This window comes from Oncorhynchus clarkii, unplaced genomic scaffold, assembly GCF_045791955.1.
Source record: "Oncorhynchus clarkii lewisi isolate Uvic-CL-2024 unplaced genomic scaffold, UVic_Ocla_1.0 unplaced_contig_8380_pilon_pilon, whole genome shotgun sequence".
Lineage (NCBI taxonomy): Eukaryota > Metazoa > Chordata > Actinopteri > Salmoniformes > Salmonidae > Oncorhynchus > Oncorhynchus clarkii.
Window position 1 is genome coordinate 275,111 of NW_027257949.1, and position 24,436 is coordinate 299,546.

At 46.5% G+C, this 24,436-nt stretch overlaps 1 protein-coding gene across 1 annotated transcript in view; it reads right to left on the minus strand.

The window, feature by feature from the left end:
- Positions 1-3,485: 3,485 nt before the first annotated feature.
- LOC139394179 (girdin-like) overlaps positions 3,486-24,436 on the minus strand; it is a 49,546-nt gene continuing 28,595 nt past the window's right edge. The window contains exons 7-11 of the mRNA XM_071142221.1: positions 13,100-13,116; positions 6,585-7,348; positions 4,514-4,650; positions 4,309-4,418; positions 3,486-3,705 (exon numbers count right to left, since the gene is read on the minus strand). Coding sequence (XP_070998322.1) covers positions 3,573-3,705; positions 4,309-4,418; positions 4,514-4,650; positions 6,585-7,348; positions 13,100-13,116 — 1,161 coding nt within the window. The 3' untranslated portion in view covers positions 3,486-3,572. The remainder of the gene's footprint in view (positions 3,706-4,308; positions 4,419-4,513; positions 4,651-6,584; positions 7,349-13,099; positions 13,117-24,436) is intronic.

The following is a 24,436-nucleotide window of genomic DNA, read 5'->3' on the forward strand; positions in this document are numbered from 1 at the left end:
GATCATTAATTCCCCTGCCAGTGATGTTTTTGTACAGCCTACCCTGGCTTCCCGTGAACCCTGCTAGACTTCATGTTAGATCAACTGTTATACAGTAGAGAGAACAGTCCTTCTAGACTCCATGTTAGATCAACTATTATACAGTAGAGAACAGTCCTTCTAGACTCCATGTTAGATCAACTATTATATAGTAGAGAACAGTCCTTCTAGACTCCATGTTGGTTCAACTATTATACAGTAGAGAACAGTCCTTCTAGATTCCATGTTAGATCTACTATTATACAGTAGAGAACAGTCCTTCTAGACTCCATGTTAGATCAACTATTATATAGTAGAGAACAGTCCTTCTAGACTCCATGTTAGATCAACTATTATATAGTAGAGAACAGTCCTTCTAGACTCCATATTAGATCAACTATTATACAGTTGAGAACAGTCCATCTAGACTCCATGTTAGATCAACTATTATATAGTAGAGAACAGTCCATCTAGACCCCATGTTAGATCAACTTTTATATAGTGGAGAACAGTCCTTCTAGACTCCATGTTAGATCAACTATTATACAGTAGAGAACAGTCCTTCTAGACCCCATGTTAGATCAACTATTATATAGTAGAGAACAGTCCTTCTAGACTCCATGTTAGATCAACTATTATATAGTAGAGAACAGTCCTTCTAGACTCCATGTTGGTTCAACTATTATATAGTAGAGAACAGTCCATCTAGACCCCATGTTGGATCAACTAGTATATAGTAGAGAACAGTCCTTCCAGACTCCATGTTAGATCAACTATTATACAGTAGAGAACAGTCCTTCTAGACCCCATGTTAGATCAACTATTATATAGTAGAGAACAGTCCTTCTAGACTCCATGTTAGATCAACTATTATATAGTAGAGAACAGTCCTTCTAGACTCCATGTTGGTTCAACTAGTATATAGTAGAGAACAGTCCTTCCAGACTCCATGTTAGATCAACTATTATACAGTAGAGAACAGTCCTTCTAGACTCCATGTTAGATCAACTATTATATAGTAGAGAACAGTCCTTCTAGACTCCATGTTAGATCAACTAGTATACAGTAGAGAACAGTCCTTCTAGACTCCATTTTGGATCAACTATTATACAGTAGAGAACAGTCCTTCTAGACTCCATGTTAGATCAACTATTATATAGTAGAGAACAGTCCTTCTAGACTCCATGTTGGATCAACTATTATACAGTAGACAACAGTCCTTCTAGACTCCATGTTAGATCAACTAGTATACAGTAGACAACAGTCCTTCTAGACTCCATGTTGGATCAACTAGTATATAGTAGAGAACAGTCCTTCTAGACTCCATGTTGGATCAACTAGTATATAGTAGAGAACAGTCCTTCTAGACTCCATGTTGGATCAACTAGTATACAGTAGAGAACAGTCCTTCTAGACTCCATGTTGGATCAACTATTATACAGTAGACAACAGTCCTTCTAGACTCCATGTTAGATCAACTAGTATACAGTAGACAACAGTCCTTCTAGACTCCATTTTGGATCAACTAGTAAATAGTAGACAACAGTCCTTCTAGACTCCATTTTGGATCAACTAGTATACAGTAGAGAACAGTCCTTCTAGACTCCATTTTGGATCAACTAGTATACAGTAGAGAACAGTCCTTCTAGACTCCATTTTGGATCAACTAGTATACAGTAGACATGTCAGTTCATTGAATTGTTATTGTATATATTTAGTTTTCTTTTCATTCTCTTGGTTTTATCATGTGTTTGACAAGGTAAACTGCATAAGCAGGAAGTAGTTTGTTATTGGATAGAAGCTAAAGGAGCAACCAAACTGTATCTACCATGTAACATACTGTATCTACCATGTAATATACTGTATCTACTATGTAACATACTGTATTGTAACATACTGTATCTACCATGTAACATACTGTATCTACCATGTAACATACTGTATCTACCATGTAACATTTTGTATCTTCCATGTAACATACTGTATCTACCATGTAACATTCTGTATCTACCATGTAACATGCTGTATTGTAACATACTGTATCTACAATGTAACATACTGTATTGTAACATACTGTATCTACCATGTAACATATTGTATTGTAACATACTGTTTCTACCATGTAACATACTGTATTGTAACATACTGCATCTACCATGTCAGATACTGTATCTACCATGTAACATATTTGCCCCTTTCATCATATTTTTGCTCTGTGCCTTCGGCATGACGCCTGGATGTGACAAAGACCTTGTATGACAAACGGCCAGTACAATGAGATTTGGAGACGGTGCTTGGTGACGACAGGAAGTAGGTCTTCCTGTCTCAGTTTCTTGTGAAAAGTGCTGAGGGGAGAGCTTTGGCACGGGGGAAGGGGTCTGTGCTCCGTCCGAGAGGATACAGGCCAGGACACGGTGTGATTTGTTGGCTGGCCCCCTGACTGCCACTGGGGACGTGCCCCTAGGTTAGAAGCCCTTTCTTCCCCCCCCCCCCCCCCCCCCCCCCAGGGGAATCAGTTGAGCGGGTCCCCGATGCGGTAGCAACGAAGGACCGCGTCCCCCACCGTCCACCTCTGTTACTGGAGCCAAACTGTTTGTTACACATCCTGATGGGAGTTTTGTGCTATAGAAAACATTGGTGCCATCGAGTTGTCCTCTCTTTGCCCCGAAGAGAGACGACCAAGGAGAATCCTAGTTAGCAGTACAGAGAGACAACCAAGGAGAATCATATTTAGCAGTTCAGAGAGACAACCAAGGAGAATCCTAGTTAGCAGTACAGAGAGACGACCAAGGAGAATTCTAGTTAGCAGTTCAGAGAGACGACCAAGGAGAATCATATTTAGCAGTGCAGAGAGACTACCAAGGAGATTCATATTTAGCAGTTCAGAGAGACGACCAAGGAGATCCTTAGTTAGCAGTACAGAGAGACTACCAAAGAGAATCCTATTTAGCAGTTCAGAGAGACGACCAAGGAGAATCCTGTTTAGCAGTTCAGAGAGACGACCAACGAGAATCCTAGTTAGCAGTACAGAGAGACGACCAAGGAGAATCATATTTAGCAGTTCAGAGACACGACCAAGGAGAATCCTAGTTAGCAGTTCAGAGAGACAACCAAGGAGAATCCTAGTTAGCAGTTCAGAGAGACGACCAAGGAGAATCATATTTAGCAGTTCAGAGAGACAACCAAGGAGAATCCTAGTTAGCAGTACAGAGAGACGACCAAGGAGAATCCTAGTTAGCAGTTCAGAGAGACGACCAAGGAGAATCATATTTAGCAGTACAGAAAGACTACCAAGGAGATCCTTAGTTAGCAGTACAGAGAGACTACCAAGGAGAATCCTATTTAGAAGTTCAGAGAGACGACCAATGAGAATCCTGTTTAGCAGTTCAGAGAGACGACCAACGAGAATCCTAGTTAGCAGTACAGAGAGACGACCAAGGAGATTCATATTTAGCAGTTCAGAGAGACGACCAAGGAGAATCCTATTTAGCAGTTCAGAGAGACGACCAAGGAGAATCCAATTTACCAGTTCAGACAGAGAACCCAGAAGAATCCTATTTTTTACAGATCCATCTGTATTTATAGGAACAGTCATAGTCCCACCATTCTCCTGTGTCTGATGACCAGGAGTAGAAATACACACAGTTCTCTGCTCCTCCACCATTAGGGTCTTTACTGTTCCAATACCTGTAGAAGAAACAACACAGAATCAGACTGTCCACTGTTCCAATCCCTGTAGAAGAAACAACACAGAATCAGGCTGTCCACTGTTCCAATACCTGTAGGAGAAACATAGAATCAGACTGTCCACTGTTCCAATACCTGTAGAAGAAACAACACATAGAATCAGGCTGTCCACTGTTCCAATACCTGTAGGACAAACATAGAATCAGACTGTCCACTGTTCCAATACCTGTAGAAGAAACAACACATAGAATCAGGCTGTCCACTGTTCCAATACATGTAGAAGAAACAACACAGAATCAGACTGTCCACTGTTACAATACCTGTAGAAGAAACAACACAGAATCAGGCTTTCCACTGTTCCAATACCTGTAGAAGAAACAACACAGAATCAGACTGTCCACTGTTCCAATACCTGTAGAAGAAACAACACAGAATCAGACTGTCCACTGTTCCAATACCTGTAGGACAAACAACACATAGAATCAGGCTGTCCACTGTTCCAATACCTGTAGAAGAAACAACACATATAATCAGGCTGTCCACTCCAAACCTCATACTCCAGACAGTGATGTCATAGTGACACAGAATTCATTAATGTCTTACTTTGTGGTCAGTGGTGTGTCGTCCACCCATTTCCAGGTCCCCTCAGAAACAGAGTCAGTCAGACCAATCCAGACATAGTTCTTTACCCCGCATAACCAATTGACAAATGTCTGTAGTTGTGGGAGAGAGACAACATTGTTAAAACATAGTCATTACTGCTCGTTATCTCTATCTCTCTTTTTTTCTCTCTACGTCACACACACACCTGATCGTCTTCACTCTTGATGACCACCAGGTCTGCTCCTCGATTTCTGCAGTCCTGTCTGCTCTCCTCCCAGGATTTTGTCTCAGTAGAGACGTAGTAACAACTGCTACCAAGCTTCTTCCATCCGTCCGGACACACTATAAGTTGAACATTTCTTGCTTTAGTCACGTTAATACAACAATGAATTAAGTATCAATCAGACAGTCAAGGAAGACGGGACACTAACTAATGGACGGAATGGAAGTCCGGGGGAGGGGAGAGGTCAGAGTGTTACCTGTGAGGGTTAGGGGAGAGGTCAGAGTGTTACCTGTGAGGGGGAGGGGAGAGGTCAACGTGTTACCTGTGAGGGGGAGGGGAGAGGTCAGCGTGTTACCTGTGAGGGGGAGGGGAGAGGTCAGAGTGTTACCTGTGAGGGGGAGGGGAGAGGTCAACGTGTTACCTGTGAGGGGGAGGGGAGAGGTCAGAGTGTTACCTGTGAGGGGGAGGGGAGAGGTCATTCGTGTTACCTGTGAGGGGGAGGGGAGAGGTCAACGTGTTACCTGTGAGGGGGAGGGGAGAGGTCAGCGTGTTACCTGTGAGGGGGAGGGGAGAGGTCAACGTGTTACCTGTGAGGGGGAGGGGAGAGGTCAGCGTGTTACCTGTGAGGGGGAGGGGAGAGGTCAATGTGTTACCTGTGAGGGGCAGGGGAGAGGTCAGCGTGTTACCTGTGAGGGGGAGGGGAGAGGTCAGCGTGTTACCTGTGAGGGGGAGGGGAGAGGTCAGTGTGTTACCTGTGAGGGGGAGGGGAGAGATCAGCGTGTTACCTGTGAGGGGGAGGGGAGAGGTCAACGTGTTACCTGTGAGGGGGAGGGGAGAGGTCAGCGTGTTACCTGTGAGGGGGAGGGGAGAGGTCAGCGTGTTACCTGTGAGGGGGGGGGGAGAGGTCAACGTGTTACCTGTGAGGGGGAGGGGAGAGGTCAGCGTGTTACCTGTGAGGGGGAGGGGAGAGGTCAGCGTGTTACCTGTGAGGGGGAGGGGAGAGGTCAGCGTGTTATCTGTGAGGGGGAGGGGAGAGGTCAACGTGTTACCTGTGAGGGGGAGGGGAGAGGTCAGCGTGTTACCTGTGAGGGGGAGGGGAGAGGTCAGCGTGTTACCTGTGAGGGGGAGGGGAGAGGTCAGCGTGTTACCTGTGAGGGGGAGGGGAGAGGTCAGCGTGTTACCTGTGAGGGGGAGGGGAGAGGTCAACGTGTTACCTGTGAGGGGGAGGGGAGAGGTCAGCGTGTTACCTGTGAGGGGGAGGGGAGAGGTCAACGTGTTACCTGTGAGGGGGAGGGGAGAGGTCAGCGTGTTACCTGTGAGGGGGAGGGGAGAGGTCAACGTGTTACCTGTGAGGGGGAGGGGAGAGGTCAGCGTGTTACCTGTGAGGGGGAGGGGAGAGGTCAACGTGTTACCTGTGAGGGGGAGGGGAGAGGTCAGCGTGTTACCTGTGAGGGGGAGGGGAGAGGTCAACGTGTTACCTGTGAGGTGGAGGGGAGAGGTCAGCGTGTTATCTGTGAGGGGGAGGGGAGAGGTCAACGTGTTACCTGTGAGGGGGAGGGGAGAGGTCAGCGTGTTACCTGTGAGGGGGAGGGGAGAGGTCAGCGTGTTACCTGTGAGGGGGAGGGGAGAGGTCAGCGTGTTACCTGTGAGGGGGAGGGGAGAGGTCAGCGTGTTACCTGTGAGGGGGAGGGGAGAGGTCAACGTGTTACCTGTGAGGGGGAGGGGAGAGGTCAGCGTGTTACCTGTGAGGGGGAGGGGAGAGGTCAGCGTGTAACCTGTGAGGGGGAGGGGAGAGGTCAGCGTGTTACCTGTGAGGGGGAGGGGAGAGGTCAGCGTGTTACCTGTGAGGGGGAGGGGAGAGGTCAATGTGTTACCTGTGAGGGGGAGGGGAGAGGTCAACGTGACTAATGGACAGTTCCGGAAGTCCGCTTTATTCTCACATATTTCCTTAAATGGAAGTAGAATTGCCTGTTTGTACGTGTCATGTGAACTGATAACAGAACAGTCGTTAGCCAATTTCACTCACCTTTCTGAACTAAAGAATGTTTCAGACATTCTGCCTCTTTTTGTAGCTGGTCTCTTTCTTCAGTCAGGGTGTTGTTGCTGGTTTGCAGCTGGTCTCTCTCTTTGGTCAGGCTGTTGTTGTTAGTCTGTATCTGGTCTCTTCCTGCAGTCGGGGTGTTGCAGCTGGTCTGTAGCCGGTCTCTCTGTTTGGTCAGGGTGTTATAATTGGTCTGCAGCTGGTCTCTTTCTGCAGTAAGGGTGTTGTTACTGGTCTGGAGCTGGTCTCTCTCTTTGGTCAGGGTGTTGTAGTTGGTCTGTAGCTGGTCTCTCTCTTTGGTCAGGGTGTTGTAGCTGGTCTGTATCTGGTCTTTCTCTTTGGTCAGGTTGTTGGAACTGGTCTGTAGCTGGTCTCTCTCTTTGGTCAGGGTGTTGGAACTGGTCTGTAGCTGGTCTCTCTCTTCGGTCAGGGTGTTGTAGCTGGTCTGTAGCTGGTCTCTCTCTTTGGTCAGAGTGTTGTAGCTGGTCTGTAGCTGGTCTCTCTCTTTGGTCAGGGTGTTGTAGCTGGTCTGTAGCTGGTCTCTCTCTTTGGTCAGGGTGTTGTAGCTGGTCTGTAGCTGGTCTCTCTCTTTGGTCAGCATGTTGTTGCTAGTCTGTAGCTGGTCTCTCTCTTTGGTCAGGGTTTTGTAGCTGGTCTGTAGCTGGTCTCTCACTTTGGTCGGGGTGTTGTAGCTGGTCTGTATCTGGTCTCTCTCTTTGGTCAGGGTGTTGAAACTGGTCTGTAGCTGGTCTCTCTCTTTGGTCAGGGTGTCGAAACTGGTCAATTGGTTTCTCTCTGTGAAATAATACAATCAACAACCAAGATAAAAGTGGAAAAGTTAATGAGACATGACCCAGACTGATGTCAATTTCAATTTCAGTCAATTCAGGAAGTACACTGGAATAATTTTCAATTAGAAACGTGTGGAATTGGAATTTGGTGTTTTTTCTGAATTAAATTGAATGGTATTGAAATGTAATTGATCCCTGGTCATTACACCACTGATGATGAAGAATGTTTGAATGAGAACATATCAAACTCACGGGAGAGTAACAGGCCTATGATCCAAGCCAGTAGGAGAACACACAGCAGCCCCAGACACACTGCAGCAGTTGGGAAATGTCTCTTCCACCTCCAAAGATACACTGAAGTACATATCATTATCATTAGAACTTGATCAATGTATATACATATGTTTTTCTTTCCAGTTGCTCTTTGAATCACTGAGGGAAATACACAAGGAACATGGAACAGAACACCAGAACTGAGTTCCAGAACCTCACATGTTCTACTGCTTGACTTCCAGAACCTCTAACAGAATATTTGCTTAAACATGCATGAGTTCAGGCACCCAAAATGACTGCCGGAAGCTATTTCAATCACGATCAAATTCCATTTGTTAAGTACTTCATAAAACAACAGGCGTATGCTAATAGTGAAATGCTGACCCATGGGTCATTTTCCAACAATGCAGAGAGAAATAAATATAAATACAGACGAGGATTAAATAACGAATAGCATTAACAAGTAAAAAATATCATGGGGGGTAACAATACAGTGTGGATGTGCAGGGGTACAAGGTAACCCGAAAATGAATTTACCACCATTTTGTGTTAGTCTGAATGAAATAAAAAAACAATTGTCACTCTCCTGGAAATATGTTTTTAGAAATGTTTACAAATTAATAAGGAGTCAAAATTTAATTAGGAACAGACATTAAATAAGATAGGCACAGAGTCAGCACACGGGCAGAACAACCACATTCGACAGTCACTGCAGCAGTGGAGGAATACGCGGTACAGGGAAAGGCAGGAGTGCGTAATGCTGGGAAGCCTGGCGCCTTCGAGCACCAGGGTGAGAAGGGAGCAGGCATGACAATGCTGGAGTTTGCAGAGTTACAGTTCTTTTTTTTACCTTTATTTAACTAGGCAAGTCAGTTAATGTTGAGGACATGGCAGATTTACGCCCCCTTTGGAGGAATTGGGCACCCCTAGTAAACTGAAAAAAAAAATGTCAAAAATTGCTAATATATGCATATAATAATTATTATTGGATAGAAAACACTCTAAAGCTTCTAAAACCGTTGGAATTATGTCTGTAAGTATAGCAGAACTCACAGGGCATGCATTCTTCCAAACTAGTTTTGTGGTCATGAAAGTTGGAGCAACTTTGACGTCATCGCCCCCACCCTTCCCAACCACTTATGGATCTGGGGACACTTTCTATCTCTTCCACTAGATGTCCTCATTCTGTAGAGCGTTTAATTGGCCCTATGGGAGTGATTTGAGTAAGTGCCGCGAGAAAAAACCTGTGCGTTAGGGCGCGAATTGGTCACAGCCATTCCTTTGTTCCAGCACTCCTGGGAAGAGCAAACGATGCCCAGTTGAATTGAAATTTGTTTTGTGTGTTTAAAACATCATAAAGCTTGCTTCTGCACTTAGTTTGACCTGTTTAGTCGACATATAATATGTAATTTTGAAGTTTTGATGCGCAACTTTTCCGGACCAGAGGACATTTTGGGTGCATTTCAGCTGATGTTATTAGCAGTAGCTAATACAAAGACGCAAGACTTGAAACCAAACGATGTATTGGGTAAGTATGAAGCCTTCCAGAACATTCTGAACGAAGACCATCGAAGGTAAGGGAATATTTATGCTTAAATCTGTGTTTCTGTTGACTCCAACATTACGGAGAAATGTAGCTTGTATCTGAGCGCCGTCTCAGCATATTCAATAGTGTGCGATTTCTGTAACGTTAAAAATAAATGTAACAAAGCGGTTGCATAAAGAAGCAGTGTATCTTTCTAACTATATGTAGAACATGTATATTTAGTCAAAGTTTATGATGTCTATTTACGTTATCTTGCCGCGCTACCTAGATTTCCTGCGGACATTTTTGAGTAATTTCTGAACATGAACTCAATGTAAATGGACATTTATGGATATAAATGGCATATTATTGAAAAAAAAAAATGTACTGTGTAACATGTCCTATTACTGTCATCTGATGAAGATTTTCAAAAGGTTAGTGAATGATTTATTTTTTAATCCTGCTTTTATAATTTTATATTTTCTGGGACAAAATGGCTGCCTCTTGTCTTGGTTTCGGGGTTGGTCTAATATAAATATGTGGTGTGTTTTCGCCGTAAAACATTTAAACAATCTGACATGCTGGGTAGATGAACAAGGTGTTTATCTTTCATTTGAGCTATTGGACTTGTTAATGTGTGGAGGTTAAATATTTCTAAGAATATTTTTGCGTTCCATGCGCCACGGTTTGAGCTGAACGGGGGGGGGGGGGGAGTTCCTCTAGAGGAACTCCTGGCATCAACAGGTTTTAAGAACACATTTTTATTTTCAATGACGGCCTAGGAACAGTGGGTTCTGAACTGCCTGTTCAGGGGCAGAACGACAGATTTGTACCTTGTCAGCTCTGGGGATTTGAACTTGCAACCTTCCGGTTACTAGTCCAAAGCTCTAACCACTAGGCTACCCTGCTGCCCCATCATGACCCTTCCCGTTAGTTCGTGGTAGAGGCCGATGCGTCGGATGTCGGAGTGGGGGTTGTCCTGTCACAACGTTCTGCCCTGGAAGTTAAACTGCATCCCTGCACCTTCATCTCCCACCGCCTCAATGCCACGGAGAGGAACTACGCTGTGGGGAATTGGGAGCTTCTCGCAGAGAAGACGGCATTGGAGGAATGGATGCACTGGCTGGAAGGGGCAAAACATCCTTTGATTGTGTGAACCGACCACAAAAACCTGGAGTATCTCCGCACCGCCAAGCGCCTCAACTCCAGGCAAGCAAGATGGGCCCTGTTGTTCACCCTGTTCAACTTTTCCCTCTCTTACCGCCAGAGTCTAAGAACTTCAAGCCGGATGCCCTGTTTTGCCGCTATAGCCACAGTTTCCACCCCAGAGCTCGAGACCATCCTTCCCACCTCATGCTTGGCGACGGCAATCAGCTGGGGTATAAGGAAACAGGTCCGGGAGAAACAGTGGTCCCAGCCGTACCCTGGGGGGTCCCAGATAACCAAATATTTGTGCCTGACGCTGTCCACTCCGGTCCTGAAGTAGGCCCATTCTCCCAGGCTTGCCTGCCACCCAGGCTCCAGTCGGACCCTGGCCTTCGTGCGACAACGCTTTTGGTGGCCTACTATGGTTCCGGATGTCGCCGCGTTTGTCACCGGTTGCACGGTCTGTGAGCAGAACAAGACTCCTTGGCAAGCTCCAGCTGGTTTACTTCAACCTCTGCCTGTCCCTCACTGTCCCTGGTCCCACATATTCCTGGATTTCGTCACAGGTCTCCCCCCTGTCTGAGGGCAACACTGTCATCTTGACTGTGGTCGACCGGTTTTACAAAGCCGCCCACTTCATTCCTCTCCCCAAACTACCCTCTGCCAAAGAGACGGCCCAGCTCATGGTGCAGCACGTGTTCCAGATCCATGGACTGCCCGTGGCCATGGTCTTCGACCGGGGTCCTCAGTTCCGTCCCAGTTCTGGAAGGCGTTCTGCACCCTCATTGGGTCATCGGCCAGCCTGTCCTCTTGGTTTCCACCCACAGTCCAACAGCCAGTCAGAGCAAGCCAACCAGGACCTCGAGACTACTCTGCGCTGCCTGGTCTCCGCCAACCCCACCACCTGGAGCCAGCAGCTTGTGTGGGTTGAATACGCCCGCAACTCCCTTCCCGGCTCTGCCACGGGCCTGTCGCCATTTGAGTGTTCCCTGGGGAATCAACTCCCGCTCTCCCCCGAGCGGGAAGAAGAGGTCGGCATATCGTCTGCCCAGATGTTTGTCCGCCACTGTTGTCGTACCTGGAGGAGAGCGCAGTCAGTCCTCCTCAAGACCACCTCCAGGCATCGCCGACAAGCGCAGAAGGTACGGGTGGAATCCCACAAACTCTCCCCCCAGTTTATCGACTCTGTTGTTTTTTTAACGATTTTTTGAAAAATGTCCAAATGACCGGGTGCTCCCTCACCAACTGTGGACCCCTTGCACCCCCCTAAAGGCATTAAAAAACAATGTGCCAGAAACGTTAGGGTCCGTCTCTACGGGCCGAGGCAGTTTCAATGCACCTAGTCTTGCGACTCTGGGCCTTTTCTAAATGTCGTCATTTTCGTGAAGGTCAAAATGAATTGAAGTTATTGCAAATGTACGAGGCTGTTTCTGGGTCTGAGAACCTTCTAGAGCCACATAACTCACCGAGCACTCATCGGAAATGTATTCCTATGGGGAGAGAAGTCATTGCAAACTGTTTTCTAAGGGTTAATACCACACAGTCAAGGTTAGGCTTGCACAGATCGGGAGGACCTCAGGAACATTCTTAAAGTTGAACTGTGCTTCTAACCGTAACGGTTCCCCCAAAAGCACCTGAAATTTTAGGGCCACGCTTCATTTTAGGCCTATTTTTTCACGGTCGCTGCGCTCAGACCGAGCAAGCTACGGTCAAGCAGGGCATCTCGTTGAACTCGGCACGGCCTAGGCTCTGAGTTTCTTTAAGCACCGCACTGTGTCACTCCCTCCTTGCTGTGTGTGTGTGTGTGTGTGTGTGTGTGTGTGTGTGTGTGTGTGTGTGTGTGTGTGTGTGTGTGTGTGTGTGTGTGTGTGTGTGACGTTTGTTGGGAGAAATGACTGATTTACAGTTCATGAGGGTTGCCTAATCACACGTGAAGTTTTGAAAAGATCTGATATTTTTTTAACTATTTTAACTATTTAGATTCCGGTTGACACAGGAAGCTGAAAGTGAACACATATCCATCCTCCTTGGGGTCAGAATATTGAATTTGTATATTGAGTCTTTACGTTAAGAACTGACTTATTTACAGAGTGTTGAATGAGTGTGTGTTATTTCAGAAATCAAATTCCGTAAATTACGATAGAATAATGGCTGTTTCTTTTTTTCCTGACACTGTAGGTTTGTGTACTTTGACGTGAAGTGGTCAAATTAGCGCTCTATTTTCGTTTTTGACCTTTAATCCCAGGAAAATGGCCTTGACTCAAAAAAAGCGTTGAGGCCTCGACACCATCGTGTTCGGGGCCAACTGCCCATTATGCCAAACCTATGCTCACCAAGTTCCGTCTTCAAAGTCTTTTCCGTTTAGGAGAAATGGCCATGTCGTAATTGGTGATGTTTTATACATTTGCAATAAGATTCCATTCGTCATCTGAAAGCGGAAAAATGACCAAAATGTAAACATTTTATGAAACGACAACCGAATGCCCGAGAGACTTCGTTCAATGACTTCCTGGAAGATCTGGCCCAGCTGCACGGCCTGCCGCGCAAATGCCGAAAAGTGCCCTTCTGCGTGTAATCTTCTGACCCACTGGAGTGATAAAGTGAATTGTAAGTGAAATAATTGTTGGAAAATGTAAACAATATAAATGTAAATGTTGGAAAAATTACTTGTGTCATGCACTAAGTAGATATCCTAAACGACTTGCCAAAAACTATAGTTTGTTAACAAGAAATTTGTGAAGTGGTTGAAAAACGAGCTTTAAATGACTCCTAAGTGTATACAAAGTTTTGACTTCAACTGTATGATGTTCTGAAATATGAACACAGAAATATTGGACATCAACTCATATTATGGTGGTGATTTGACTAAATTACAATCATGGTCTTGAATTGGACTCGCATTTTTCTGGTCTTGGTCTTGACTCGGTCTTCCCCCCCCCCCCCCCCCCCCATTGGACTCGCATTTTTCTGGTCTTGGTCTTGACTCGGTCTTTCCCCCCCCCCACCCCCTCCCGGTCTCGGTCTTGACTTGGTCTTGCCCCCTCCAGCCCGGTCTCGGTCTTGACTCAGTTGGCCCCCCCCCTCCCGGTCTCAGTCTTGACTCGGTCTAGCCCCCTCCAGCCCGGTCTCGGCTCAGTCTCAACCCCCTTCCAGTCTCAGTCTTGACTCTCCCCCCTAGCAGTCTCGGGCTTGACTCAGTCTCCCCCCCCCCTCCCGGTCTCGGGCTTGACTTGGTCTCGCCCCCTCCAGCCCGGTCTCAGTCTTGACTCGGTCTAGCCCCCTCCAGCCCAGTCTCGGGCTTGACTCAGTCCCCCCCCCCCCCCCCCCTCCCGGTCTCGGGCTTGACTCGGTCTCGCCCCCTCCAGCCCGGTCTCAGTCTTGACTCGGTCTAGCCCCCTCCAGCCCGGTCTCAGTCTTGACTTGGTCTAGCCCCCTCCAGCCCGGTCTCAGTCTTGACTCGGTCTAGCCCCCTCCAGCCCGGTCTCAGTCTTGACTCGGTCTAGCCACCTCCAGCCCGGTCTCAGTCTTGACTCGGTCTAGCCCCCTCCAGCCCGGTCTCAGTCTTGACTCGGTCTAGCCACCTCCAGCCCGGTCTCAGTCTTGACTCGGTCTAGCCACCTCCAGCCCGGTCTCAGTCTTGACTCGGTCTAGCCCCCTCCAGCCCGGTCTCAGTCTTGACTCGGTCTAGCCCCCTCCAGCCCGGTCTCAGTCTAGCCCCCTCCAGCCCGGTCTCAGTCTTGACTCGGTCTAGCCCCCTCCAGCCCGGTCTCAGTCTAGCCCCCTCCAGCCCGGTCTCAGTCTTGACTCGGTCTAGCCCCCTCCAGCCCGGTCTCAGTCTAGCCCCCTCCAGCCCGGTCTCAGTCTTGACTCGGTCTAGCCCCCTCCAGCCCGGTCTCAGTCTAGCCCCCTCCAGCCCGGTCTCAGTATTGACTCGGTCTAGCCCCCTCCAGCCCGGTCTCAGTCTAGCCCCCTCCAGCCCGGTCTCAGTATTGACTCAGTCTAGCCCCCTCCAGCCCGGTCTCAGTCTTGACTCGGTCTAGCCCCCTCCAGCCCGGTCTCAGTCTTGACTCAGTCTCGCCCCCTCCAGCCCGGTCTCAGTATTGACTCAGTCTAGCCCCCTCCAGCCCGGTCTCAGTCTTGACTCGGTCTAGCCCCCTCCAGCCCAGTCTCGGGCTTGACTCAGTCCCCCCCCCCCCCCCCCCCTCCCGGTCTCGGGCTTGACTCGGTCTCGCCCACCTCCAGCCCGGTCTCAGTCTTGACTCGGTCTAGCCCCCTCCAGCCCGGTCTCAGTCTTGACTTGGTCTAGCCCCCTCCAGCCCGGTCTCAGTCTTGACTCGGTCTAGCCCCCTCCAGCCCGGTCTCAGTCTTGACTCGGTCTAGCCACCTCCAGCCCGGTCTCAGTCTTGACTCGGTCTAGCCCCCTCCAGCCCGGTCTCAGTCTTGACTCGGTCTAGCCACCTCCAGCCCGGTCTCAGTCTTGACTCGGTCTAGCCACCTCCAGCCCGGTCTCAGTCTTGACTCGGTCTAGCCCCCTCCAGCCCGGTCTCAGTCTTGACTCGGTCTAGCCCCCTCCAGCCCGGTCTCAGTCTAGCCCCCTCCAGCCCGGTCTCAGTCTTGACTCGGTCTAGCCCCCTCCAGCCCGGTCTCAGTCTAGCCCCCTCCAGCCCGGTCTCAGTCTTGACTCGGTCTAGCCCCCTCCAGCCCGGTCTCAGTCTAGCCCCCTCCAGCCCGGTCTCAGTCTTGACTCGGTCTAGCCCCCTCCAGCCCGGTCTCAGTCTAGCCCCCTCCAGCCCGGTCTCAGTATTGACTCGGTCTAGCCCCCTCCAGCCCGGTCTCAGTCTAGCCCCCTCCAGCCCGGTCTCAGTATTGACTCAGTCTAGCCCCCTCCAGCCCGGTCTCAGTCTTGACTCGGTCTAGCCACCTCCAGCCCGGTCTCAGTCTTGACTCGGTCTAGCCCCCTCCAGCCCGGTCTCAGTCTTGACTCGGTCTAGCCCCCTCCAGCCCGGTCTCAGTATTGACTCAGTCTAGCCCCCTCCAGCCCGGTCTCAGTCTTGACTCGGTCTAGCCCCCTCCAGCCCGGTCTCAGTCTAGCCCCCTCCAGCCCGGTCTCAGTATTGACTCAGTCTAGCCCCCTCCAGCCCGGTCTCAGTCTTGACTCGGTCTAGCCACCTCCAGCCCGGTCTCAGTCTTGACTCGGTCTAGCCCCCTCCAGCCCGGTCTCAGTCTTGACTCGGTCTAGCCCCCTCCAGCCCGGTCTCAGTATTGACTCAGTCTAGCCCCCTCCAGCCCGGTCTCAGTCTTGACTCGGTCTAGCCCCCTCCAGCCCGGTCTCAGTCTAGCCCCCTCCAGCCCGGTCTCAGTCTTGACTCGGTCTAGCCCCCTCCAGCCCGGTCTCAGTCTAGCCCCCTCCAGCCCGGTCTCAGTCTTGACTCGGTCTAGCCCCCTCCAGCCCGGTCTCAGTCTAGCCCCCTCCAGCCCGGTCTCAGTCTTGACTCGGTCTAGCCCCCTCCAGCCCGGTCTCAGTCTAGCCCCCTCCAGCCCGGTCTCAGTATTGACTCGGTCTAGCCCCCTCCAGCCCGGTCTCAGTCTAGCCCCCTCCAGCCCGGTCTCAGTATTGACTCAGTCTAGCCCCCTCCAGCCCGGTCTCAGTCTTGACTCGGTCTAGCCACCTCCAGCCCGGTCTCAGTCTTGACTCGGTCTAGCCCCCTCCAGCCCGGTCTCAGTCTTGACTCGGTCTAGCCCCCTCCAGCCCGGTCTCAGTATTGACTCAGTCTAGCCCCCTCCAGCCCGGTCTCAGTCTTGACTCGGTCTAGCCCCCTCCAGCCCGGTCTCAGTCTAGCCCCCTCCAGCCCGGTCTCAGTATTGACTCAGTCTAGCCCCCTCCAGCCCGGTCTCAGTCTTGACTCGGTCTAGCCACCTCCAGCCCGGTCTCAGTCTTGACTCGGTCTAGCCACCTCCAGCCCGGTCTCAGTCTTGACTCGGTCTAGCCCCCTCCAGCCCGGTCTCAGTATTGACTCAGTCTAGCCCCCTCCAGCCCGGTCTCAGTCTTGACTCGGTCTAGCCCCCGCCAGCCCGGTCTCAGTCTTGACTCGGTCTAGCCCCCTCCAGCCCGGTCTCAGTCTAGCCCCCTCCAGCCCGGTCTCAGTCTTGACTCGGTCTAGCCCCCTCCAGCCCGGTCTCAGTCTAGCCCCCTCCAGCCCGGTCTCAGTATTGACTCGGTCTAGCCCCCTCCAGCCCGGTCTCAGTCTAGCCCCCTCCAGCCCGGTCTCAGTATTGACTCGGTCTAGCCCCCTCCAGCCCGGTCTCAGTCTTGACTCGGTCTAGCCCCCTCCAGCCCGGTCTCAGTCTAGCCCCCTCCAGCCCGGTCTCAGTCTTGACTCGGTCTAGCCCCCTCCAGCCCGGTCTCAGTCTCGAACACAACACTGATGAAAACTTTCTGAAAGCGCTGTACATATAGGTACGGGTAAAGTGACTAGGTAACAGGATAGTAGACAAGAGCAGCCGAGTGTGTCTGTGTGTGTGTGTGTGTGTAGGGGTGTGTGTAGGGGTGTGTGTAGGGGTGTAAGTATGTGTCAGTGTCTAGCATTAAACGAGGATAAACTGTTACCTGAATGTTGTTCACCAGCTCCATCCTTCTTGCGGGGCATGATGGGTCTTTTGTTGTTGTAAATATGATCATCAATATCCATGGTCTCTATTTCATTAGGTTCTTCGTCTTCAAATCCATTTGTGTATTCATAGATTCCCTTTGACATCTTTTTACGCTTGTGCTCCCCAAAAAAACATCTACTGTTGTAACTTCTACTGTTGTATCTTCTACTGTTGTAACTTCTACTGTTGTATCTTCTACTGTTGTAACTTCTACTGTTGTAACTTCTACTGTTGTAATTTCTACTGTTGTATCTTCTACTGTTGTAACTTCTACTGTTGTAACTTCTACTGTTGTATCTTCTACTGTTGTATCTTCTACTGTTGTATCTTCTACTGTTGTATCTTCTACTGTTGTATCTTCTACTGTTGTATCTTCTACTGTTGTAACTTCTACTGTTGTATCTTCTACTGTTGTATCTTCTACTGTTGTAACTTCTACTGTTGTATCTTCTACTGTTGTAACTTCTACTGTTGTATCTTCTACTGTTGTAACTTCTACTGTTGTATCTTCTACTGTTGTATCTTCTACTGTTGTATCTTCTACTGTTGTATCTTCTACTGTTGTATCTTCTACTGTTGTATCTTCTACTGTTGTATCTTCTGCTGTTGTATCTTCTACTGTTGTATCTTCTACTGTTGTAACTTCTACTGTTGTATCTTCTACTGTTGTAACTTCTACTGTTGTATCTTCTACTGTTGTAACTTCTACTGTTGTATCTTCTACTGTTGTATCTTCTACTGTTGTATCTTCTACTGTTGTATCTTCTACTGTTGTATCTTCTACTGTTGTATCTTCTGCTGTTGTATCTTCTACTGTTGTATCTTCTACTGTTGTATCTTCTACTGTTGTATCTTCTACTGTTGTAACTTCTACTGTTGTATCTTCTACTGTTGTAAAGTCTGCTGATATCTCAGTTGTAGGTTTGTGTCTGTTCGCTGCACAGCTGGAGTCTCTGTGTGACTCAGTCTAATGTCAGAGACAGTTTTAACAGTCAACCTCATTAAAGGGGAAACCTTCTAACCAATAGTACGACACCAACCATCACCATGTGACCACAGACTTATTTTCTGAAAACCATGTTTGTTTCCCACAGTGTAGATTAGTGTGTATTTTTAGTTTTTTAGTTTAGTTTAACAGTTTACAACAGTGTAGATTCGTTTATATATTTAGTTTATATTAGTTTAGTTTACAACAGTGTAGATAGGTTTGTATATTTAGTTTATATTAGTTTAAATTACCACAGTGTAGATTCATTTGTATATTTAGTTTATATTAGTTTAGTGTAAAACACCTATGTTTAAAACACCACCAGGACATCGGATCGGATCCCAGTAGGAGACCTAAAACAACGGCGCCGCAGAAGGGGCAGGCGGAGCGGTCACCTGGTCAGGCTCCATGGACGGGCACATCGCTTACCGCTCCCGAGTACAGTACTCGCCAATGTCCAGTCTCTTGACAACAAGGTAGACGAAATTCGAGCAAGAGTTGCTTTCCGGAGAGACATCAGAGATTGCAACATTCTCTGTTTCACGGAAACATGGCTCACTCGGGATACATTATCAGAGTTGGTACAGCATCTTGGTTTCTTCACGCATCGCGCCGACAGAAACAAACATCTCTCTGGTAAGAAGAAGGGCGGGGGGGTATGCCTTATGATTAACGAGACGTGGTGTGATCATAACAACATACAGGAACTCAAGTCCTTTTGTTCACCTGACCTAGAATTCCTTACGTTCAAATGCCGACCGCATTATCTACCAAGAGAAGTCTCTTCGATCATAATCACAGTCGTGTACATCCCCCCCAAGCAGACACCTCGATGGCCCTGAAAGAACTTAGAGTCAAATTATGTAAACTGGAAACCACATACCTTGGGGCTGCATTTATTGTAACTGGGGGTTTGGCAAAACCCTGTATCATTGCTACTCAAATTTCCACGATGCATACAAAGCCCTCCTTCGCCCTCCTTTTGGCATATCTGACCACAGCTCCATTTTGTTGCTCCCAGCCTATAGACAGAAACTAAAACAGGAAACGCCCGTGCTCAGGTCTGTTCAACGAATATGTTCGTAAACACACCAGCCAGCTGGTTTGGTTTGCGCAGCTGTATTAATGTATACATCAATGTTGTTGTCCGATGCTATCCAGAACATATCCCAGTCCATGTGATCGAAGCAATCTTGAAGAGTGGAATCAAGAGCCACATCAAATCACAGAAATACTCATAATAAACATTAAAATAATAAACATAATAAACATTAATAAAAGATACAAGTGTTATTCACAGATTTAAATATATATACTTCTCCTTAAAAGCTCTTAAAGCTAGGGGGCAGAATTTTCACTTTTGGATAAATAGCGTGCCCAATTTCAACTTCCTGCTACTCATGCCAAGAATATAAGATATGCATATTAGATTTGGATAGAAAACACTCTAAAGTTTCTAAAACTGTTTGAATCATGTCTGTGAGTATAACAGAACTTATGTAGCAGGCAAAATCCCGAGGACTAACTTTTCAGAATTATTATATTTTTTTCCCCATCTCTCTTCCCTAAATTGTCATTGAAAATTTAATAGAAATATACTTTCCGTTCCTACATCCTCCACACGATGTCGCGTTTGGAATATGGCTGAGGTTATTTCTTTGTCTTAGCAGGAAGTAGGCCAACTCTGAACAGGGGACCCTTTTGTGAGTTGCACAAGACGTGTAGAGCAGAGTTTTTTTTTTCTTTTCGTTCATGAATACCCCGTCTCCAATTTGATGGATTATTAACATTTAAAAATACCTCACGTTGTATTACAAAGTAGTTTGAAATATTTTGGCAAAGTTTATAGGCAACTTTTGAAATGTTTTGTTTTTTGTAAGCTGTTTTTTTCTGGATCAAACAGACTTTATAAATGGACATTTTCGATATATATGGACGGAATTAATCGTACAAAAGGACCAATTGTGATGTTTATGGGACATATTGGAGTGCCAACAAAAGAAGCTCGTCAAAGGTAATGCATGTTTTATATTTTATTTCAGCGTTTTGTGTAGCGCCTGCTACGCTAGCTCTTTTGTTTACTACTGGTGCAGATGGCTGCAGGCTATCAGATAATAGCTTCTTATGCTTTCGCCGAAAAGCATTTTTTCAATCTGACATGTTGGCTGGATTCACAACGAGTGTAGCTTTAATTGAGTATCTTACATGTGTGATTTAATGAAAGTTTGAATTTTATAGGATTTTAATTGAATCTGGCGCTCTACATTTCCCCTGGCAATTGGCCAGTTGAGACGCTAGCGTCTCGCTATCCTCAATTAATTTAACCGCTTTGTCAGATTATTTGTATTTTTTTTACGGAAAAAGCAAACCACGCAATAATCTGAGTTTGTCGCTCAGAGACATTCACAACCCAAGAAGATATTCGCCATGTTGGAGTCAACATAAATCAGAAATAGCATTATAAATATTCACTTAACTTTGATGATCTTCGTCAGAATGCACTCCCAGGAATCCCAGTTCCACAATAAATGCTTGATTTGTTCCATAAAGTCCATCATTTATGTCCAAATAACTCATTTTGTTAGGGCGTTTAGAAAACAAATTGAAACTCACGAGGTGCGGACAAGTACTGCAGAAATGTCAGATGAAAATTCAAAAAAGTTATATTACTGGTCGTAGAAACAAATCAAACGATGTATAGAATCAATCTTTAGGATGTTTTTATCATAAATGTTCATTAATGTCCCAACCGTAGAATTCCTTTGTCTTCAGAAAAGCAAATGGAATGGGGACTACCTCTCATGTGAACGTGCATGGTCAGCTCCTGACTGATGGCAGACCTCTGACTCATTCCCCGCTCATTCGGCCCCACTTCACAGTAGAAGCATCAGACAAGGTTCTAAAGGCTGTTGACATCTAGTGGAAGCCTTAGGAAGTGAATATGACCCATATCCCACTGTATATTCAATAGGGGCTGAGTTGAAAAACTACAAACCTCAGATTTCCCACTTCCAGGTTGGATTTTTTTCTCAGGTTTTTGCCTGCCATATGAGTTTGGTTATACTCAAAGACATCATTCAAACAGTTTTAGAAACGTCAGAGTGTTCTCTATCCAGATCTACTAACGATATGCATATATTAGCATTTGGGACTGAGTAGGAGGCAGTTTACTATGGGCACGCTTTTCATCCAAATGTGAAAATGCTGCCCCCTATCCATTAGAAGTTAAGGCCCATTTTCAGGTATTAAAGGTCAAAAAATGGTAATATAGCGGCTAATCTGACCACATCACGTCAAAGTACATGAACCTACGGTGTAAGGAAAGAAAAGCAAGCCATTTATCTATCGTAATCACTAAAATCACCATTAATCCAGAGAGATTTAAGTGACATGGATTTTGCAAACCTGAAACACAGGAAATAGATGGCTGAAAAACAGATTCTCAGGTGGGGGGGTGGCTACTTTTCCAGGTGTGTTTGTGTTTGTAAGATATATATAGTGTCATGCCCTTATCTGTTTCACCTGTCCTTGTGCTTGTCTCCACCCCCCTCCAGGTGTTGCCCATCTTCCCCAATTATCCCCTGGGTATTTATACCTGTGTTTTCTGTCTGTGCCAGTTTGTCTTGTTCAATCAAGCCTACCAGCGTTTAGTGTCTCAGCGCCTGCTTTTTCCTGCCTCTCTTTTCTCGCCCTCCTGGTTTTGACCCCTTCCTGTCCTGACTCCGAGCCCGCCTGCCTGACCACTCTGCCTGACCCTGCCTGCCGTCCTGTACCTTGGCCCCACTACTCTGGATTACCAACCTCTGCCTGACCTGACCCTGGGCCTGCCTGCCGTCCTGTACCTTTGCCCCCACTCTGGATTACCAACCTCTGCCTGACCTGACCCTGAGCCTGCCTGCCGTCCTGTGCATTTGCCACCAATCTGGATTACCGACCTCTGCTTGACCTGACCCTGGGCCTGCATGCCATCCTGTACCTTGGCCCCACTACTCTGGATTATCGACCCCTGCCTGCCCCTGCCTGCCTTGACCTGTCGTTTGCCTGCCCCTGTTGTTACAATAAACATTGTTACCTCTACACAGTCTGCACATGGGTCTTAACTGAAATCTGATACATGGTACATTCACATTTTGAGTCTTAGAGGGTCAGAGATTTGATACAGCAGAGAGAACAGTCCTTCTAGACTCCATGTTAGATCAAATATTATACAGTAGAGAACAGTCCTTCTAGACTCCATGTTTGAGTTTGAGTTTATTTAATTTTTACAGGGACAGTGCACATTAATCAACGTTTCAGTAAAAGTGACGGTTTTAGCCAGCCGGCTAATTTTCAACCGCAGTCCCTGTTAGATCAACTATTATACAGTAGAGAGAACAGTCCTTCTAGACTCCATCTTAGATCAACTATTATACAGTAGAGAACAGTCCTTCTAGACTCCGTCTCAGATCAACTACTATACAGTAGAGAACAGTCCTTCTAGACTCCATGGTAGATCAACTATTATACAGTAGAGAACAGTCCTTCTAGACTCCATGTTAGATCAACTATTATACAGTAGAGAGAACAGTCCTTCTAGACTCCATGTCAGATCAACTATTATATAATAGTGTGACATTTTATCTGTGTTTATCCACTCGTATGTTTAGAATTATGCTGTTTTTCTAATGTCCAACTTGGTTGGATTCATGCGAGTAACTGATTGAATGTACAGTACATGGGCGGAATCTAAACTGTCACTGTATAAACAATTTCCCAGTACACCTAGAACATTGCTCTGGGAACCAAAAGGAGTATCTCAGTTTCAAGGTAAGAAGCCTGGTGTGGTATCAGTCAGTCTCATGCAGGAACCAACCGTGCTGATATGACTTCAAATCAAATCAAACTTTATTTGTCACATGCCACGAATACAACAAGTGTAGACTTTACCGTGAAATGCTGACTTATTAGCCCTTAACCAACAGTGCAGTTCGGGAAGAGTTAAGACAAATATTTAGCAAGTAGACTAAACTAAAAAGTATTTATTAATAAACATTAACATTAGGATTGTATTGAGTCAGTGAACCTCTGTGACTGTGAATTCCTTAGTGGTGAATTTCCTCAACAACAGACAGAACAGTCCTTCTCTTCAATTCATTGTGTTGTTATTGCATATAGTTTTATTATAATGTATTATACATTTGTATTGTTATATATTGTATGTACTTTACAAGGTAAATTGAATAAGTAGAAAATATATTACGATATATAGTACTTAGCATAATCTTATTTAGCAGTTCAGAGAGTACCGAGGATGAATCCTATTTCTCACAGATCCATCTGTATTGATAGGAACAGTCATAGTCCCACCAAGCTCCTGTGTCTGATGACCAGGAGTAGAAGTACACACAGTTCTCTGCTCTTCCACCATTAGGCTCTTTACTGTTCCAATACCTGTAGAAGAAACAACACATAGAATCAGACTGTCCACTGTCCCAATACCTGTAGAAGAAACAACACATAGAATCAGACTGTCCACTGTTCCAATACCTGTAGAAGAAACAACACATAGAATCAGGCTGTCCAATGTTCCAATACCTGTAGAAGAAACAACACATAGAATCAGACTGTCCACTGTTCCAATACCTGTAGGAGAAACAACACAGAATCAGACTGTCCACTGTTCCAATACCTGTAGGAGAAACACCACACATAATCAGGCTGTCCACTGTTCCAATACCTGTAGGAGAATCAGGCTGTCCATTCTGAACCTACTTCTCCAGACAGTGATGTCATAGTGACACAGAATTCATTAATGTCTTACTTTGTGGTCAGTGGTGTGTAGTCCACCCATTTCCAGGTCCCCTCAGAAACAGAGTCAGTCAGACCAATCCAGACATAGTTCTTTACCCCGCATAACCAATTGACAAATGTCTGTAGATGTGGAAGAGATTCAACATTGTTAATACCTAGCCATTTCTACTCGCTGTCTCGCTCGCTCCCTCTGTCTCTCTCTCTCTCTAAATTAATTTCAATTCAATTTAAGAGCTTTATTGGAAACATATGTTGACATTGCCAAAGCAAGTGAACTAGATAATAAACAAAAGTGAAATAAACAATAGAAATGCACAGTAAACACTTACAACAGTTCCAAGACATTAAAGATACTTCAGATATTATGAGCAAGTAGATACAAAAGGGAAAATGAATAAACATAAATATGGGTTGTTTTTATGTTTTGTTTGTTCTTCACTTGTTGCCCTTTTCTTGTAGCAACAGGTCACACATCTTGCTGCTGTGATGGCACACTTTGGTATTTCACTCAATATATCCAAGAGTTTATCCAAATTGTTTTTTGTTTTTTTTTCAAATTCTTTGTGGATCTGTGTAATCTGAGGGAAATATGTGTCTCTAATATGGTCATACATTTGGGCAGGAGGTTAGGAAGTGCAGCTCAGTTTCCACCTCATTTTGTGGGCAGTGTTGCACATAGCCTGTCTTCTTTTGAGAGCCA